Source organism: Magnolia sinica, chromosome 19 (genome assembly GCF_029962835.1).
Source record: "Magnolia sinica isolate HGM2019 chromosome 19, MsV1, whole genome shotgun sequence".
Taxonomy (NCBI): Eukaryota; Viridiplantae; Streptophyta; class Magnoliopsida; order Magnoliales; family Magnoliaceae; genus Magnolia; species Magnolia sinica.
This window is the reverse complement of record NC_080591.1, coordinates 13,509,554-13,522,109: the sequence shown is the minus strand read 5'-3', so window position 1 is coordinate 13,522,109 and position 12,556 is coordinate 13,509,554. Positions and strand designations below refer to the sequence as shown.

The 12,556-nt window shown below is 39.9% G+C and overlaps 1 protein-coding gene across 2 annotated transcripts; it reads left to right on the top strand.

Moving 5' to 3' along the window:
- Window positions 1-1,848: 1,848 nt before the first annotated feature.
- Window positions 1,849-12,338, top strand: LOC131234756 (thioredoxin M3, chloroplastic-like). 2 transcript variants are annotated; one of them, XM_058231696.1, is made up of 3 exons: window positions 1,849-2,216; window positions 10,571-10,648; window positions 11,811-11,945. In XM_058231696.1, exons 1-3 carry the CDS (start codon window positions 2,088-2,090, stop codon window positions 11,850-11,852), a joined length of 249 nt encoding a protein of 82 aa, XP_058087679.1. In that variant the 5' UTR covers window positions 1,849-2,087; the 3' UTR covers window positions 11,853-11,945. The 2 variants fall into 2 exon arrangements, with proteins under 2 accessions (XP_058087679.1, XP_058087678.1); XM_058231695.1 differs by lacking the exon at window positions 10,571-10,648 and having other exon boundaries at window positions 1,962-2,216; window positions 11,811-12,338.
- The last annotated feature ends 218 nt before the right edge of the window (window positions 12,339-12,556 follow it).

Genomic DNA, 12,556 nt, shown 5'->3' with positions numbered 1-12,556 from the left:
TTGGACCCACAATATGGGGTGGTTAATGGATAGTCCAAAAATGAAGCAGATCCAAATCTCAGGTGGACCACACCACACGAAACAGTAGTGATCGAATGCCCACCAATGAAAACTTTCTAGTGCCCACCGTAAAGTTTATTTGCCAAATATCAGCGTGATCAGAAACTATTGTGACATCCAAGAAGTTTTTAATGGTGGGTGTCCAATCACCACTGTTTCCCGTGGTGTGGTCCACTTGAGAGTTGGATCAGCTTCATTTTTTCGCTCCTTACTTTAAAATGAACTGACAAAAAGAATGGACGGCGTGGATACAAAAAAAAAATAAAATCAGGTGGCCCACGGTCGTGGATCCACAACCTCTGTTCCCTGGTTCCACCGAATCCGCATCCTTCTCATCCAATCAGCGATTTTGGGCTCTGAATCTATGGTGGAGCCCAAACCTTAACGGTACGGATCATCCTAACATCATGTCATCCGGCTTAATCACACCATATAAGTCTTTGGTGGCAATAATAAGCAGCTATCTAATGGCTCATCGTAATCTCCACGGTACAAGTTCTCCCCAACAGGTGGGCCCACAATGATGGTATGGGCCCAACGTTGTACCAATCTGCGGGCCCCACCATGATGTATTTGTTTTATCCACTTCATCCATTCATGTTGTAAGATCATTTTCAGGTATGACTCCAAAATTAGGCAGATCTAAGTCTCAAAGTGGACCACACCACAGGAAGCAGTGGGATAGTGATGACCACCGCAGAAACTTCCTAGGGTCCACCGTGATGTTTATTTGACATCTAGCCTCATAAAGTCACATAAACTTGGATGTAGGGGTGTATATCGGGCCGAACTGAGTCGAACTGGGCTCAACTCGGCCTGGCCCGGTCACCAGCCAAACCCAGCCCGAACCTGGCTCGGCCCGGTCACCGGCCAACATATCCGGCCCGAACTCGGCTCGGTCAGCAATCAGGCGAGTTCGGGCCAAATTCGGCCAATTTTGGACCTTACAACAAGTTCATGGGTCGGGCGGCATTCCCACTTCTCTGTCTCAAATAGTTAGGGTAAGATGTGGAATCCCTTGAAACCTCAGGGGGTGAATTTTCACCCTGATCTAAGATTCTGGTAGGCCATAGCAAAGAGAAATTTAAATCAAGGGAAGAAACTGTTTACATTTTTCATGGCCCATGGAAGTTTTGGTTCAAAGTAAAAATTGGTAACAGTGGTTTCATGAGGTTCTGCTTCATGTGGACCGTTCAGATTTTCAAGATTCATCAGGTATGATGAGTTCTCAAAAAAGTTCATATGTAGTATGTACGAACCGGAAGCAGTGGGATAGTGAGAACCACCGCAGAAACTTCCTAGGGCCCACCGTGATGTTTATTTGACATCCAGCCTGTTCATAAAGTCACATAAACTTGAATGAAAGTGAAAATATAAAAGTAAACTTGATCCAAAACTTCTGTGGCCCACAAGGAGTTTTCAACGGTAGGCATTCAATCCTCACTGTTTCCTTTGGTGTGGTATACTTGATATTTGGATCTGCCTCAATTTTTGGATTATGATCCAATATGAGCCGGAGAATGGATGGACGGCGTGGATAAAACACATACATCATGGTGGGGCCCACAGAGCTTCGACCAGTGCCGACCTTAACCGAGTCAGTTTATACGCAACAAGAGCCATTATTTAAATATTAGATTGATGGATATTTATTGGACGGTTAGAAATGAAAGATATCAACGGCCTTATTTCATAAAACAAGTGTCCACAAATCTTAGGTCATGACTGATTATTCAACCAATCTTATTTCTAGATTTGTAACTCATAGGCAATGGATTCCACGATTTAGATTGGTTTAACTTGAGTTTATATGTGCCACTACACACCATTTCTAAGTGACAGAGTATCAAGTGTCGTACGCAGCCAGAGTATCAAATTACTTCTCGGTATTATATCGCTACCAACCTCAGAACACAAACACCAGATACTCTCCCTCCAAATGGCCAACATCTATCGTGCGCCTCTCCCCTTACACTGCGCACACGTCTTGGAACGCTGTTGCAGCTCCTCGCTTCGCCGCCTCCCAAATGCCGGTCTCCTCCGTTTTCAGGGAGGGGAGAGAAGTGTTCGACCCCCTTCGACGGATTTCCCATTTTTGCCCTTGGAGAAGCCGTCGAGGGTCGGAAAGATCTCCTGCAGGTTGCCAGGACATGCTCGTAAGTTCACTAACGATTGAAGTTGTTTTGGATTTCTCCCACCTAGAATGGATGAATTCTCGCTTGGATATCAGTTTTGGGAATTGGGTCTTGTTTGTTTTGTATTCTAGTTCTTGTATTCAGTTGGATTTTTTTTTTTTGAAAGGTGTATTCAGTGGGATTTCTGCAAGTCGATTTGAGAACTCTCTGTTGTTTTGAATTAGAATTTTTCTTGGAAGTTGAATTAGGATGTGTGGGTCTTACTTTTCTTGTTGTGGAACAGTACTGGAAAATTCACTAGCGGAATTTCTGCATAAATAATAAAAAATAAGGAATCACCACTAGCTGATAAAGCTTGGATCTTTTAACCCTAAGGGCATGTTTGGATATGTGGAATCCGAAGGAAAAGAAAGGAAAAAAAAAATAAAATCCAATGATGATTTTCATGAGAACTATTCAAACATGGATTCCAATTTTAGGTTGTTTCTTTGGATAGTAAGTCAAAATCTCATATTCCTCCCACAATACTCACCTAGTCTTTGGCCACATTATGGAAAAGTGTAATGATTGCTGGGTGGAGTCCACCCTTTTCTTTGCTATACTAACAACACAAATTGTCACACCAAAGGAAAATCCTTTTCCTTATCCATCGTTCGGCATGGAATCCATGGTTTCCAGACATGGCCTAAGGTCAAATTCGATGATTTTGGCTGTATGGTTCTACGTATGGTTTAGCTCTGGAGATTTGAGTGAGGGCCTCAATTAAGGATAGGGAAGGTGTGTGGCACCCCTTCCAACCCGTATGTATGTACATTTCAAACTTTCAGGATTAGTGCTCTTAGGCAAAAATCCCACAACAATAGTAAAATAAGGAGAGTGTGCAAACAATGACAATAAAGAAAATGATGCAAGTAGTGGAAATATCAAGCGAAATGATGCAAGCAAGCAAGGGGTTGTAGAAGAGGAGAAGTGTAGTAGTAAAATATAAAGAAAACTGTCTTATAGTGTTTGATGCTTCCCATGGAGGGCCTTGATTTAGGGATTTGGTCGCTAGTTGCTCTTTTGCTCCTCTTTGTAGGATAGGCGTCTAAAGGGATGAGCGCTCAGACAAAATTTTGGGTAGGATGGGCACCTAAAGGGATGAGTGCTCAGACAAAAGTTTGGGTAGGACGGGCACCTAAAGGGATGAGTCTTTAAGCAAAGGGTTGAGAGGAGAGAAAAAAACCCACAAGGCCAAAATGTCTCCACCATTTGGCAGTTGGTATTGCCTTGTGGCATACCCCTTTCACTGAAGCAAAGAGAATATTACTTGAGGCTCTTGATTTTTTATTTTTTATTTTTTTTAAATTTTTTGAAAGATAACTCTTAAATCCTTTTACCTCGCCCTCTTCATTGAAGCTCGGATTACTCAATGGGTATGTAATTGGATGAGTCTCCAAACATAGGTCTGGGAGGAAAGAAGAACCCCCACAAAGTCTCCACCTCTCGGTTAGTAGCTATGGCCCCGTGGTTTACCTGTTTTATGAAGGAAAGAGAATATTACATGAGGCTTTTAAATCCATTTGTCCCGTACCTTGAGTCTTTCCCTTTACAGGTTTTTAAAGTATAATGGATGAAAAGGTTATGTGGTAAGGTTATGGGTTACGAGGCTAATGGGTGTAGAGGTTAAAGATGTGATAAGGATGTGAAGTTAAAGGTTGTGAGGCTAATAGGTGTAGAGTTCAAGGATGTGGTAAGGTGAAGGGGTGTTGGGCTAATATGTGAAGAGGTTTATGGATGTGGTAAGGTTAATGGATGTGAGGCTAATGGGTGTGGAAGCTATGAGTGGGAGAGGGAGATTTCAATTCAAGGCCCTTTGCAAATGAGGGTTAGGGGCTTATTTATCGATGTGGGGGTGGCATTTTAATAATTTGGATGGAGGGTAGGGGTAAAAGGAGACATGTTGGGGTAATTTTGTGTTGAAGATGGATGCTATTTATTGGTGGAGAAAAAATATGTTACCATGTTGCATGTGAGAAGCTAATTCTTGGCCGTGAACGTGTGGGGCCATTGTTAATGTGTAGCTGGCAATGTGTGTTGGTGTGAGAATCAGATTCTTGCTCAACATTTTAGCAAATTGATCTGGGGGATTTCCCCACCCCGACATCTTTTATTTTGGAAGTGTTTGATGGGTGGCGTAGGTCCTAAGGGTGGGTTCTTTGAGAGAAGAGAGAGTGGAAGAGTGGGGCCCTCATGATCTAGCCTGGTCAAATGGTTTTGTTTACTCGTGGTGGTGGAGTGTCTATACTTGTATCATGATTTTCTTATTGATTTGGGCTTCTGAAGTAGATGTGAGGTCTTTTGTTGTTTGGTACTAGAATCTTGATTGGGAATTGGGATTTAGGATTTGGGTCTTATTCATTTTGTACTATAAAATTTACATTGAATTGGGTTTCTTGAAATTGATTGAAATCTTTCATTATTGTCGATTAGAAACTTGCTCGGGAATGGGCTTTAGGATTTGGGTCTTTCTTTTTCTCCTACTATAGCTTTCTTATCTTATCGAATGGGATTCTTGAAATTAATTTGATAATCTTTATCTTTAGTTGTTTTGAATTAAATTTCTTGGAAATGGTTTCTCTCTCTCTCTCTCTCTCTCTCTCTCTCTCTCGCATGAGTAATGTGGGCCTCCTCATCCAAGGGAGCATAACACATGTAAGTGATCCAGGCGGATGGCATGTGTGTTAGAGATTTGGGCCATTCATCAGGTAGGGTAACACTATGATCATGCCATGGACCAAAAATAATGTTGGTCCACTAATCAGAAAGGTCAAACTTGTATGAGCAAAATGGGTAGTTAGAGAAAGGAGTTCAACATTCCAAATTCATTGTACGTGTGGTTGGCTTGATGAATGTAGGGGTTTTAGAACCCGGGTCTTCATTTCTTGTTCCATAACTTGAGTAGATTCAAAATTATCCATTGTTTCAAATTAGGATTGGGTCTTCTTTATCATGTATTGTAAATTTTTATTGAATCCTTCGCCTTCTTTCGAAAACAAAATCTTGCTTGTAAATAGGTTTTTTTTGGATTTGGCTGTTCTTTCCTTGCACTGTTCTTTTTATTTTATTTTTTCTTGAATTGGGTTGCCTGCTTGTTTAGATTCAAAATCTTTTGTTGTCACTTGTCATTAATCAGAACCTTGCTCAGAAATGGGTTTAATGAGTTGGGTCTTTTTTTTTTTTTTCCTTTTGTCGTTCTTTTTCTTGAATTAGATTTGCTATTGTTCTTTTTCTTTAATTAGATTTGATAACTTTCATGGTCTTGAACTAGAATCGTGCTTGTGTACTGGTTTTTGACCTTAAGGGTTCAGTTCTCTTTGAACTTTGTTTTTGTTTTGTTTTGTTTTTTTGTTTTTTTGTTTTTTTGTTTTTTTTTTTTTTTCTTTTGCGTAAAATTATTCACTTTCTTGCATTTTGGATCTTTGTTAGAATGGGTTATAGGGTTTTTGTCATATATTCTTGTTTTGCAGTTGAACTTGCCTTTCTTGTATTTTTTTTATATTTTATTTTGAAAGATGAATTCATTTATTAACAAAAGAGAACAACAAACAAAGAGACAAACAACAAAGACAAACTAAAAACAAACACAGTAACTAAAAATAGAAAAAATAAATTACAATAGGCTAGACCCATGTCTGGGGGCACCCAAGGAAAAACCCAATAGGACTAAGGAGCCCAATCTCTAGAATACAAGAGAACCCTATTGAAGACCCCAGTGGAGGAAGCACTTCGATTCCAAAAGCAGTATGAGTTCCTTCCATTCCAGATTGCCCAAAGAACTACGAGAAAGAGAATTCTCCACCTCTTTTGACCACTAGACCTCTTGAATTGGCATTCCAAACACAAAAAGATGGTCGATCGTGAGAGGCATAACCCATGAGACTCCTGCATGGTCCAAAACTTTGTTCTAGATACTGTTCCAGATATCTGACACAAAAGAGCAATGGATGAAAAGGTGGTTGACTGATTCTGCTTCTTCCAAACACAACAGACACACGTTGGTAAGGATCATTCCTCTCTTCCTCAGATTATCAATTGTGAGCACCTATTCTTGCTCACTAACCATACAAAAGCAACCACTTTAGGGGAGGTTCCATAGAACTAGATAACTCTAGTGCAAGGTGTTCTGTAACAGTAACGGTAGCCGTAATGGTGCCCACCGTTAAGGAAACACTGAATCAGTGGGCGAGAGCGTAACGGGCGATACGCCCTTGTATCTATCATTTTATTTTGTTTCAAAAAATTCGAAAAAATATTTAGAAAATTCAAAATTTTATAAATATTCTAAATATGCATTTATTAATAATTTTGAACATGTTTATGGTAGTGTAACGATCCAATCTTTAGTGAGAATGCTATATCGGGCCGTCTGATGGATTTATCTTCTTGGCAACTTAGAATTGACTGCAAAACTTTTATATTTAATTTTCTAACAATATAGTATCTATATAAATTTACTATAATAAATGTAATACCAAAACATCTCATATTTTCAAGTTTTACTATTATTTATACACCAATAGGGGGAACAACAACCCCACCCCCCCCAAAATAGGGGGAACAAGCTCCATTCCAATTCATTACCAGAAACTTCCTTGAGGCAACACCTCCCCACCATAGAAAATCCCCATGAAGTTTGTTAATATGGAGAAGAAACAACTTGGGACAATAGAACAAAGAAAAAAAAATAAATTGGAAGGTTGGAAAGGGAAGCCTTAATCCCGACTCTCCTATGGGGTAAGTTTTCTTTTCATTCTCTCTATAATCTTATGCTAGACATGCAATGCTAGTGTACCCATTGCCAGAGGAAGGCCAAGATACGAAGGGTGCAGGGACTCCACATCACAATCAAGAGACTCAAGACAACCTACTTGAAAGATCAGAGGAAATATTGAAAGCTAGGCAAAGGAAACACAAAAAATCCACGCCCTCCATTTTCCCCCAAAACCCAATCACCGAAGCATGTAATCCAAAAAAGATCACTCCACATGGTCATAAGCCTTCTCCATGTCCAACTTGCAAAGGATTCCAGATTTGCCCACCCTGAATATGAGTGCATGCATGCGTGAGCTAGCAAAATACTATCTAGGATATGTCTCCCCTGAACAAAAGAACTTTGCAAAGGAGAGATGATCTTAGGAATCACAAGAAGTAGCCCGTGACTAAGAATCTTAGCCAGAATTTTGTAAGAACTACTCACAAGGCTAATGGGATGGAAGTCCTTCAAACAGATAACAACTTCCAATCTCGGGATAAGGGCTATGAAAGTGCTACCCACTTGGAAAGGCAACTTGTTAAAACCAATAAAGTCTTCCACGAAACTTAAAAGATCAACCTTTACAAGATTCCAAAAGGATTGAAAGAACACCATGGGAAAGCCGTCAAGGCCTGAGGATTTGTCCCTCTCAAGATCGAAGATAGCCAATTTTAATTCTTCCAGGAGAATAGACTTCTTTAAAGAATTGGCCTCCTCTTGGTCAATACAATTGAAAACCAAATCATCAGGGCGAGGATAAGGGACATTCTCTGAAGACAATAACTTAGAATAGAAATCAACCACTGAATTACACGTAACATTCTTATCAGAGATAGAAATACCATTCACAACCAGGGAAGACAGAGAATTTGACCGTGCCGTAGCACTCATAATACCATGAAATAATTTAGTATTTCGGTCTCCTTCAAGCCAAATGGCCCGAAAGCACTGGTGCCATTGGAATCTTTCATTTAACGTGCATTAGAATCTTACTTAGAAACTAGTCTTGGGAATTTAGGCCTTTCTATTCTTGTAGTATGATAAACTCTTGTTCAGAAATGGGTTATAGGATTTTCAGTCTCTTTTTCTTGTTTGAATTAGATTGTTGAACTTGGGTTTTGAGATAGAATCATAGTCTTCCATTTTCTTGACAATGATCTTGGTGATCATGTGTCTTAAGATATGAGTCTTTTTGTTATTTTGAATACGATGCTTTTAACTTCATTCTCTTGTTGTAGAGTCGAAGTCCTTTATTCTTCCAAGTTACCATCTTGCTTGAAAATAGTTCAAGGATTTGAGTCTTCTTTTTCTTGTTTCTGGTTAGTTTCTTTGAATTGGGTGTCTAGCAATAAAATAAAAAATGCTATTCCTTTTTTGCTTTAGAATTGTTTTTAGATGTGTTGTAGAATTTGGGTCTTTTCTTTCTTGCTTTGAACTAGCTTATTTGAACTTTGCTGCTTGTAGTAGAATTGGAATATTTTGCTTTAGAGTCTTGTTTAGAAATGGGTTTTAGGTTTTTATCCTTTTGAATTATCCATTTGAGCTCGATTTTCTTGCAGTAAAATTGGAAATGTCCATTTCCACACATCAAAATCATGTTTAGAACTGAGTTTTGGGTTTATATGGTCTTTTACTCTTGTTTAGAAATTTGGGTATTTTAGGTTTGTGATGTGAGGGCATCTTGGTGTGACTCTAAGGATGCACTGCATCTCCACACTGGGCGTGGGATGGCCCACGAGGTGAGGCCTATGAGATATAGGATGGCAATGAGGTGGGATCCATTGTGGGACCGTGTGACGCAGGGGTTGCCCACGAGGAGGACTCGCCTGGGTTTGCCTGGGATAACTAGAATATAGGGATAAATTGGTGCTTCCCCAATAGCTCTGGAGCTTTTGGTGCGTTGGTCGGTTGTCCGCTATCAGTTTGTGCCATGTGTGAGGAGGAATAAAGGACTTCTATCTAGCATAAGAATTGATTTAATTCTAAAGGAGATCTCTTGGTTTGTTAAAGGGTTTATGAACTAGGGTTTTGGGATTTGGGAGTTTTGAATTTGGAAATTAGGGTTTGAGGTTTTAAGGATTTAGGGTTAGGATTTTAGGAAACTAGGTTTGGGATTTTAGGGATTAAGGTTTTGAGATTTAGGACGGTTTAGGGTTAGGGTTTAAGATTAGGGTTTTGGGAAATCTAGGTTCTAGGATTGGACTTGAGGGTTTTAGGCTTAGGGTTATGAATTTTAGAGAGAAAGGAGCAATGATCAAAGAGGGAAATATGTAGGAGATGGGTTGGCTGTACGGACGACTATACGGTGGTACGGTGTAAGTAAGCCTAGGTTTAGATGGGTTTTAGAGGAGATTGGGGTTGAATTTTAGGGAACAAAAATAAAAAATATAGTAGAGAAAGATTGAGAGAGATCGAAGAAAGTAGAGAGAAGAAAAGAAAAGTGTAGATATTACATTAAAAGAAGAAAATGAGAGATACCGATAAAGATGGAATCACTCCATGGCTTCACATGACTCCAATCATTGGAGATTTTGCTTCATCTCTAAGCAAAGAGAATGAATAATTTTTATTTCATATGCTCAATAATGACTAGGGTGTCGACGTCTAAACCTTATATAGTCTCAAAAAAGACTTTTTACAAAAAGATGCTCTCAGATAAAAAGTTTTACATAAAGATGCTCAATAAAATAAAATTTATTCCTAACTCCCTAGTCTCTACAAAAATATATGCTAAAAAAACACATAAACATTTAAATAAACTAAACTATTTCGTGGCCCACGATTAAGATGTCCAATGATGACGATCCAACGGTCGGAATGGTCCAACTAAGTAGCCCACATGCATCTTCCCAGTGTGGGGCCTTCAAAGATGCATAATCATGCATATGGGGTCTTCAACGGGCTAGGCACTCGAATTCGGCCCATTGGCCCCATATATGCATCGCCTATATATAAAGAAATGGGAGCTCTCCTCCTCTGGTATACTCTGACTGGTACTTGGATGTCCTCATCACTTATGCAACGGACATATATTTGAAGGATCCAATATTCTTCTGGGGGTGCATAGTGTCCTATTTTCTATAGTGTGCTAGAGCCATTTGAATTCCATACAATATGCTTCAGTTTCAGTTTGTACATGTGGTGGGTCCAATCGGTTTGTACCAAAACCATTGATACGGTGGGGCTCAAATGTGAATGGCTTATGCATGCATCTCTCCCATACTTGGTAGTTACCATACATCAACTCTTTGGTCTGTTTTTGGTTGAATGTTGGCCAATGTCATAATTTTGTTCCTGTCTATCATTGGCTGCCGATCGGGTTAGGATTCTCGAATCTGCAAGATTTCTCGTGCAGGGTTCATCATATATTGCATCACCAAACCATGGCCCTAAATGTGCAAAATGAAACATGAGTGTGCTGTACAAAATCTGATAATGAGAATTGTATAATACCCCCTTGTCTAAAGCAATGAAAAAAAAGAGAAGAAGAATACTGAGAGCTTGCTGATCTGGTATCAGATTCATCCGAGGAGTTATTGGTGTTTCTTTTCTTTTCTTGTGTTTCCTTTATCATTGCTAGGTTGATGCTGACCCAATCATTGCTTCAGACATTCATCATAAGGTTTACGTGGCGAACACGTGCTGTGTATCAAATGAGGTAGCTTCCTGATTTGATTCCAAAATTCTTATTGTTGAGTTATGATGACCAAGTTTCAGAGGTGACATTTTTAGGTTTTGATCCATTGATTGGACAATAATGACCCGAAGCCTGCATCGCAAGAAGATAACAATCTTATTCAAAGAGACTGGTTGCATTACATACTTCGTATTGGGTATGGAGATTCATTTTCAGTTGGGTGGTTGGGATGTAATGGAATTTAATTGATACCTGCTCTAGATTCATTGGAGTTTCGATAGTTTTTGTGGCCGTCTACTACCATGTTTCCATCAGCAACTCATCTAGGGATTCAATTTTGGATTATATACATAAATTTCATTTTCCCGTGTATAAATTGTTTGTGTCAGTGGTCAAATTCCTATCGTTCTTTGGATGAGCCGATTTATTCAAGCACTCAACCATTGTTAAATATTCATTGGGAAGCACTTGGGGGACAATCTGTTGCTTCCTCTAGATTTCACCATATTTGTTACTTCCATTCTCCAGATGTCTATATTTTAATTCATCAGGAGTTGGAAATATTTTGGCTACGAAGCCTATGATTAAATGTTGTTATTAATCTGTTACATGTGACAGGACTCTTACTAGTTATAGGGGCTCAACTCGGGGGTGGGTTGGGTTGGGTTAGGTTGGGTCGGGTTGAGGTTCAACCCAAGACCAACCTCAAGAGGATCCATCCACAACCTGACCTGAGTCGTATTCTAACCTGAGGTGCCCAACTCAAATCCAACCCAAAGTCTTCTGTACCTGACCTGACTTCAACCTGACCCACATAAATGTGATTATTCCCAAGCTGACCTAACCTGACCCAAATTTGTTCTACCCGAATCCAACTCGAATTCAAATCAGGTGGGTGTTTTTCCAACAAACCCAGTCCGAAGACTTTGGCAACCTGACCCACCTGAAATAAACTCGGGTTAGCTCAATCGGGTTCGGGTACCCGAACTCAGTTTGCAGCCCTAGGAAGTTGGTATATTGCCAAAATCACAGGCATCTGTTATGGTACTAAATTGGCTGCTTGGGTTTTATTTACATAGGGTGCCCTTTTCTTATATCTGTTCCACCTGACTGGACCTTGTACCTTTTTGGTTGACCCATATTATAGAGGCCTCTAATGATACATGGTGTTGTGAATGTGCAGCTGCAGCAGTTACTGCATCCTCATGGAATGAATCCGTCCTGAAGAGCGATGTTCTCGTTCTTGTTGAGTTCTGGGCTTCTTGGTGTGGGCCTTGCAGGATGGTCCACCCTGTGTTTGACGAAATCGCAGAAGAGTATGCCGGCAAAATCAAGTGCCTTAAGCTCAATACGGATGCTGACGATCAAGTAGCAGTTGAGTATGGAATTGAGAAAATCCCAACTGTCGTGCTATTCAAGGATGGAGAGAAACAACAAGCCATAACAGGTACGATGCCCAAGTCTGTCTATGTGGCAGCCATTGAGAGGTCCTTGGCGCCCAAGGAAGGTAGCACATCAGGTTAATGCTCATGGGTTCCAACTAATGGCTTGCATCTGTGATCTGTAAGCTGACTTGACTGATCTAGATAAATAACAGAAACTGTGGGTGGGAACCGTTTGGGTGGTTGTACATTCTACATGTATACTCGGAACTTCCATCCTGTTGTAAATTCCAAAAAGACCCCACATGATCGGTATGGTAAATTTTTTTGTTTTTGGATTTCTAATAAAACAAATGCGGATTATACTGAGACAATATTTCCTTTTGTTCCCTATTTGAATTATATATGAAATCGTCCCTCCCAGCATTGCGTTGCTTCTTTTCTCATTCGATTAATTGAACTAAGATGTAGGAACAATGAATTTTGATAGGAAGTGGGGCATCGTCAATTTATCAGGAACTGGTGGGGTTGATGAGTTGTGGTGGCC

Coding starts and splice junctions, on each gene's coding strand:
- LOC131234756 (XM_058231695.1), top strand. CDS start 2,000: ATGGCCAACATCTATCGTGCGCCTCTCCCCTTACACTGCGCACACGTC. Junction 2,217..11,810: donor CAGGTTGCCAGGACATGCTC/GTAAGTTCACTA, acceptor GTGAATGTGCAG/CTGCAGCAGTTACTGCATCC.